The 7,591-nt window shown below is 41.0% G+C and overlaps 1 protein-coding gene across 1 annotated transcript; it reads right to left on the minus strand.

The window, feature by feature from the left end:
* Positions 1-2,239: 2,239 nt before the first annotated feature.
* On the minus strand, positions 2,240-4,242 carry LOC147439896 (hydroxycinnamoyltransferase-like). Its single transcript, XM_086485619.1, has 2 exons — positions 3,492-4,242; positions 2,240-3,355 (listed from the first exon to the last, which is right to left on the minus strand). The coding sequence occupies exons 1-2, from the start codon at positions 3,939-3,941 to the stop codon at positions 2,375-2,377; spliced, it is 1,431 nt and encodes a 476-aa protein (XP_086341745.1). The 5' UTR covers positions 3,942-4,242; the 3' UTR covers positions 2,240-2,374.
* Positions 4,243-7,591: the final 3,349 nt, after the last annotated feature.

Raw genomic sequence — 7,591 nt, forward strand, 5'->3', positions numbered from 1 at the left:
ATGAGGGCAAATGAGGAGGAACTTGACAAGTGTCCCTTTTGCTTTCTTTGTACCATGCATGCCTTGTGTGAGTGTGTGGGTGTTCTCTCTCATCCCCCCTTATGTAGGGCTCGCCCCCTCCTTGTAGGGATTGAATCTTTGACTTTTTGACACGTCAAACCCCTCATGCATAGGCCCAGTTCCCACCACAAGCTTGGCTTATAAGCACTTTAAGCTTGGATTGGGTTCTCACCTCAAGTGCAACCCTAGCATCTCAAGCATGTCAAGCACCTCAAGCATCTCAATAATTAAGCACCTCAATCATCAAGCACCTCAAGCACCTTAGTCATCAAGCATGAGAAGTAGGACAAGCACCTCGAGCTGGGTCGGGTTCCCGTGCCTCAAGTTCAGTCCTAGCTTACCTAAGGTCAAAGGCCTTTTACACACATTATTGGAGGTCTTCAATGAAGCTAACCCTAAGGTCTTATGCTCCATTTGTTAGCCTTGCTCTTTGATAGACCATCTCTCATTTGGGCCCCTTTACCATTGGCCTCGTGTTGAGATAGATCTATAAGCACATGTCTATATCTTAACACTTGTTCCTGTTTATTCTCCCACATTAAGTGATCAATTTAATATGAGAAAATCATTTGGGTTGGTTAGATATTAGATATTAGATTTTATGACAAATATTAAATTTTATGACAACTTGGGGGTTTGCCAAGAAATTTGGGATCTTGTTGAAAGGCATTCTTGGAGAGGCAAATACAAAATTATACATCTCTTGTATCCAACTTTGGATTGCCTCTAAAAAGAACTACTTCTCCATCTCCCGGCACCTTCATAGATCTTATTGCACCAGGCTTACTCTAATGTATGTCGAATGGATAATATAATGTAGTTTTTTTTTTTCAAATGATAATGTGCAATGTGAACCTTCGCCTTATTATTTAAACGGAGTCTTTCCTAATATATAAACTATTTGTAATTATGTATGTATGATTGATAATATAATTTTATATTAAAACACAACAAAAATTCCATGTGATTTGAGGCACTCATTTAAACTTTTGATTAGCGCAACAACCCCCCCCCCCCCCCCCCCCCCCCCCCCCGTTTATTCTCCCACATTAAGTGATCAATTTAATATGAGAAAATCATTTGGGTTGGTTAGATATTAGATATTAGATTTTATGACAAATATTAAATTTTATGACAACTTGGGGGTTTGCCAAGAAATTTGGGATCTTGTTGAAAGGCATTCTTGGAGAGGCAAATACAAAATTATACATCTCTTGTATCCAACTTTGGATTGCCTCTAAAAAGAACTACTTCTCCATCTCCCGGCACCTTCATAGATCTTATTGCACCAGGCTTACTCTAATGTATGTCGAATGGATAATATAATGTAGTTTTTTTTTTTTCAAATGATAATGTGCAATGTGAACCTTCGCCTTATTATTTAAACGGAGTCTTTCTTAATATATAAACTATTTGTAATTATGTATGTATAATTGATAATATAATTTTATATTAAAACACAACAAAAATTCCATGTGATTTGAGGCACTCATTTAAACTTTTGATTAGCGCAAACCACACCCCCCCCCCCCCCCCCCTTTCGCAAGAACAAAAAAGCCCTATAATGCCTTCATTTCTCCTTACCTTGTTAAGCTCCATCGTGCATAGTATAGATAGATAATGCATTGCTCATGGGCAACTAAAAATTGGTATGGAATCTGATGTTTGATATTGAGGTCTGCACAAAACTACAAAGCCTGAAAACCAAGAAAATGTCCGGAATGAAGCTACACTTTCTTTTACATGCACCAATCACTCTTGTACCGTTTGATAGCTAGAAATTTAAAATTTAGTAATTCTAGGGTTGATAACTTTATTTATACACCAACAAGAAGATTTTACAAAATATAAATTCTTCTCTATAATTTTATTGAAACCAAAAAGACAAGGCAAAAACTATGACAATGACCTTATAGTCTGCCAAAAAAAAAAAAGGCGAGAAGGACAATTATGAAGGGTTTTAACAAAAGGACCTAGTAGGTCTCAATTTTATACGAGGAGCTTCAATGCTTTACATGTAAAAGTAAAATGTATGCATAACTCTCTTCTTCACTAAAGCTTGGTTTAGAAAGCCAAAAGCTACAGATGGGAGCTAGATTGGTTGGTTGAGCATTCGAACGTCGTGATTCGAGGTCCTGGCGACTGAGTGATGCCCAGAGACGCATGATGAGACAAAACATAAGGCAAAACACTGAGCTTACAATTAATGCAACATCAAAAGAAAATTCGTATTACATGATCAAGAACTATCTTGAAGACACATGTCTACTTAAGCACACTTAAGAATGCTCAAGAATGCACCTAGGAGGGCTTGTCAATTTCCTTCAGCAAATAGATTACGTGGGGGTTTGCCAAGAAACTTGGGATCTTTTAATAGGCTTTGTAGGGCATCCTTGGGGAGGCAAACACAAAATTCTACATCCCTTCTATCCAACTTTGGATTGCCACTAAAAAGAACGACTTCTCCGTCTCCTGGCACCTTGGCCGATCTAACTGCACTAGGCCTACCCCATCCAAAATCTACATCATACACTGGGAATCGAGGGGAACTTGCAACATTGATACCCGTACCTTTAGGGATGTGTGGGAAGATAGCTTCCAAAAGGTCATTTCCAGGGATTTCCACCCAATTTCTGAAACCCACAAGAGAATCTTGCATAATTGCAACCACGGTGTCATGAATTCGGCTAGATGTGGCGTGCAAGCTTTCACTACAAATTTTGCCGATTGAGCTTGAACATATATCAAACCAAATAGCATTGCCAAAATAAGTTGAAGGCAAAGGGGGTTTTAGGCGGGTGCGACAATTGGCGAGGACAAAGAAGTTTGTGGGTTCATGGGATGGCCTTTGCCGGGCCATAGACACATGCTTCCATAGGTGGGCACATATTACCTCGTAAGAGGTGTGAACACCTCCATCTTCTAATTTAAGTTGATTTATTGCTGAGAAAGGCAGAATGAACAAGGATTGGACGAGGATAGGAGGTTCATCCAATGGAGAGGCGGTTCCCGCGGGGCTAAGGTCCTGATCCATGTGAATGGAGGCCGTTCCCACGGCTTGGGGCTCCATCATGTCTTCCTCTCTCCGCGTGGCGTAGAATTTCCAATTAGCTTTCTCTGGGGAAGGGTTGGGCAGGGCGAGGATTTCTCTGTCGAGCAGGGGCGGCAAGCTTAGAGGGAGTTCACGCGCGCACTCGCTCCAGGAGACCATGAAGTTCCAAAGGGCCTGCCCGTCAGCAACGACATGGCTTTGACTGATGCCCAAAGAGAGGCCGCCATCAGAGAAGAGGGTAGCCTACACACACATAAGCAGAGGAAGAGTCTCTCTCTCTCTCTCTCTCTCTCTCTCTCTCTCTCTCTCTCTCTCTCTCACACACACACACACACACACACACACACACACACACACACACACACACACAGACGCCCACCTGGATGGATAGAAGAGGGCTGTCTTGCTCTGCTGGATCCACTCGCTGGCAGAGGTCCTCAAAGAAGGGCTGCATCTGGAAGCCGCAAGAAGAGAGTTCAGACATGGGCAGATCCACAGATGCCTCCACAAATTCGACTCCGGCATCGTTGCAGTCAATGAAAGGCCGGACAAGCGGCCACTTCTGGCCATTGACAAGCCTGCCGCACCAGGGATAGTAGTGGACAAGGCAAAGGGCCAGGCTGCTCTTGAGGTCGGCTATGGTGGAAGAAGAGAAGGCATTGCCCTCGTAGAAGAGGAGGCGCTGGTTGTAGTGGTGCTTGGCCCAGATGACGTCAAAGCAGGAGAGGAAGAGGTGGCGCTTGTGTGGGGGCGTGGGCGTGGCTGGCACCACTATCGCCCGGCCCCTTACGCTCACCTGCTGCTCTCCCCTTGGACCTGCCCCTGCCATTGCTACTTTGCTCGGCTCGGCTCGGCTCTTTGCTTGTGCTCTTCTAATCGGGCTACATCGTTTTTGTAGTCAATCGGTTAACACGGCCGTCACTCCTTTCGTGTGCAGACGAGGTGTGCATACCTCTGTAGAGGGTCTTCAGGTCGAGATAGAGAGAGAGAGAGAGAGAGAGAGAGAGAGAGAGAGAGAGCGCGGCTGTGCAGTCAAAGGAGCCCGCAAGCAGTGCAAAACCTTTGCCTATACCACTACAGTTAACAATTGATCCGTGGAAAATTGAAACTTTCGTGCAAGAGTCGAAAATTGCAACCATCTCTCTCTCTCGACAATTGCTCCTTTAAATTTGGACCTTTGTAAAGAGCATATCAAGAGACCTGTCCATGGTCTCTCTCTCTCTCTCTCTCCCCATTTGCCCCTTGAAAATTGGACCTTTTGAAAAAGAGCATATCAAGAGGCCTGTCCATGTGTTCGGAAAGAACCATTTTCCCAAACATACAAAATTCTTTCTCTTGAATTGCCAAGAGGAAAATTTAAAAATTAACGTAATTTTTTCAAAATTTTGGCCTGTTGGAGAAAGGCTTTAGTATCAGACTGGCTTAGGCGTACTTTGGCAGATGGTTTGCACGTGGACAGCTACAATTTACGCAAAGGTTCAACTCGCAACAAGTGCGCTACTACGGAGAAGGCGAGCTGTCACATACACGAGCCTTGGCAGGTGCGGTACTGCGGCTTCTACAGCCAATGCTGCTACACAGCTCCTCTCTCTCTCTCTCTCTCTCTCTCTCTCTCTCTCTCTCTCTCTTTGCATTCTTGTTGTGTGCATGCGAATTTGTCGTGCAGCACTGCAAATTTTTTTGCGTGTTGTCGAGGGAGTCCCAAGCGGCAAAAATGCGCATTAAAAGAGGATGGGGTTTGCCTTGATTGTGATTTTGCGTGTTCTTGCAGGCATCCATCTATTTGGCGGGCACGTGCCCTGTGGACTCCATCGCTTGCAATCTTCTGCGCTAATGCCTGATGTTGTGCATCTCACGATTTCCATCTATGTACGAACGGCGCTTAGTCCAGCTTAGGCATTAACAGCCTTCGAGTTTTCCAAACGTTTAAAGTTCCTTTCCTTGGATTTGCCAATAAGAAATTTTGGAGCATTAAATTTATTTTTTTTGGGTTTTTACATTATTTTACTCTATTGTGAAGCGGAATTTCTCCCTTTCCCCTTGTCCTCAACTGGCATTTTTGAAATTGAAAACGGTACGATGTTAAGCCGAGACACATTTTCCCCGAATACTGCTCGGCAGTGTTGAGGCTCCTGCCCACTGCCATCCTGCGAGCTCTCTGCTTCATGAGAATGTTGTGTATCTTAACTTCCTCCTATAGACGATGACAGACCCTCGAATTGTCGATCGCATCACACACACACACACACACAGAGGCTATGGTACCAAGATAGTGGAAAAATCATTTTTCTGAACATAAAAAATTCCTTTCCTTGTTTATTCAAGAGGAAACTTCAAAAAATTAGGGTATTTTTTTAAAAATTTTACACTATTTTTGTTTATTTTGGGGCGGCGTTTCTCCTTTTGCCGTGCCCTCAACCGGCACTTTTTAAATTGAAAACGACACAATATTAAGACGAGACACATTTTTCCCAAACATTGGAGAGGAAATTTCAAAAGATTAGGCTACTAATTAAAATTTCAACACTATTTTTTGTCTATTCTAGGGCAGCATTTCTCCTTTTGCCCGTGCCATCAATTGGCATTTTTTAGATTCAAAACGACACGATATTGCGTTGAGACACAATATTGCCGAAAACTGGAGAGGTCGGACATAGACCTGCTCCACCGTCCAATCCTATGGATGCACTCGCAATTTACCTTTGTTGTTTTACATATTTGCCAAGTTTTTGGAAAAAAGTTTTTTTTTCAAGCAGTGTGGCAATGTTCAGGAAAATTCAATTTTTTGAACGTACAAAATTCCTTTTATTCAATTTGGCAAGAGGAAATTTTAGAAAAGTACATATATTTTCCAGGTTTTTACACTATTTTTGGGTCATGCCTAGTGTACGGGGAAAATCCTTTTTCCAACCATATAAAATTCCTTCCTTTCATTTGCCAAGAGGAAATTTTAGAAAATAAGGTAACCTTTTTTAGGTTTTAAAACTATTTTTCTCTATTTAGAGGCAAAATTTCTCCTTTTTTCCTTGCCCTAAACCAGCATTTTTGCCATTGAAAACGGCACGATATTAAGCTGAGACACATTTTCCCCGCACATTGGTCGTGGCGCGAGAAAACCCCTCTCGTCTGCGAGATTGCGTCACGACTTGAAAGTTGAGCCCTGCTTCTCACCGCAGACAGAACAAAGTCACCTTCGACACCGTCATCATACACAAGCTATAATAATAGCAGTGTTCGAAAAAAAGCATTTTTTCATGGATACGAAATTCCTTTGCTTGAATTTGTCAAGAGGAAATTTCCAAAAGTTACATTACTTTTTATCGTTTTTACGCTATTCTCCTCTACTTTGGGGTGGAATTTCTCCTTTTTCCCTTGCATCGAAACTGTTCATATTATTCGAAACTCCTTCCTTCCCAATGGTCGAGAAAAATCGTTTTTCCGAGTGTGCAAATTTTATTTCCTTGACTATCCCTAGAGGAGATTTTAAAAAAATTACGGTCTTTTTTAGGTTTTTACCATACTTTTCTCTGCTTTGGGGCGGAAATTCTCCTTTTCCCCTTGCATTCGATCGGCATTTTCATAATTCGAACCAGTTCAAGACTAACGCCAAGGATAGGGAAACATTCCACTCCAAATAGAAAAAAAAAAGTGTAAAAGCCCAAATAATTAACTTGATTTTCAAAAATTTCCTCTTGGCAAATCCAAGGGAAGGAATTTTCTATGTTTGGAAAAACGTTTTTCCCCAAAAACTGTCATGTCCTCAATCGGCATTTTTGAAATTGAAATCGGCAAACTCAAGATGGAAAAACTTCCGGTCTAAAATAGAGAACAAGGTAAAGATTTACGGTGGCCTGCAGAAGAGAGAGAGAGAGAGAGAGAGAGAGCTACCTCAACTCCAACAAAGTGAGAGAGTGGGGGGGCACTCCCATATGCACACATTAAAATCCAAAACTTTCAAATGTCACATAGAGAACATCCAACAATTCAATTTAATGGTAAAGAAATTGCATCAAAAATCTTCGCTTTTCTTATGGCCTCTTGTATGAGTGATATTAATTGACCTCACGAAAACATAAAACATATAAAATATTAGTGAGAGTTTAGGAATTGATCTAATTCTTGTATAAATATATTAATAAAAGAGATTACACAATAAAATGATGCATGCTATTAAATGAAATAAATACATAATATCTTTAAGATAGAAATAAATACTGAAAATGTCTAATCCTAATCTCTAATAATACACATGCACTAAAGTAACAAGGTGAAATTTACATATCAAAACAAAAAGTTGAAAAAAAAACATAGGTGGGAACAAATTCTAAAACTAATCCCTAATAATAATACATGCACTAAAGTAATAAGGTGACGTTTGCATATCAAAACCAAAAGTTGAAAAAAAACATTAGTGGTAAACTTTTTTTTTTAAATTTAAGGACAATTTATAATTTTTTAGTTAGAAACTGTCTATAAATG

This window comes from Adiantum capillus-veneris, chromosome 16, assembly GCF_014529385.1.
Source record: "Adiantum capillus-veneris isolate H3 chromosome 16, ASM1452938v2, whole genome shotgun sequence".
Classification (NCBI taxonomy): Eukaryota; Viridiplantae; Streptophyta; class Polypodiopsida; order Polypodiales; family Pteridaceae; genus Adiantum; species Adiantum capillus-veneris.

Bases quoted from the DNA above. Each gene is read 5' to 3' on its own strand.
- LOC147439896 (XM_086485619.1), bottom strand. From the start codon at position 3,941: ATGGCAGGGGCAGGTCCAAGGGGAGAGCAGCAGGTGAGCGTAAGGGGC. The intron at 3,356-3,491 runs GTGGGCGTCTGT...ATGTGTGTGTAG, and splicing joins GCCCTCTTCTATCCATCCAG to GCTACCCTCTTCTCTGATGG.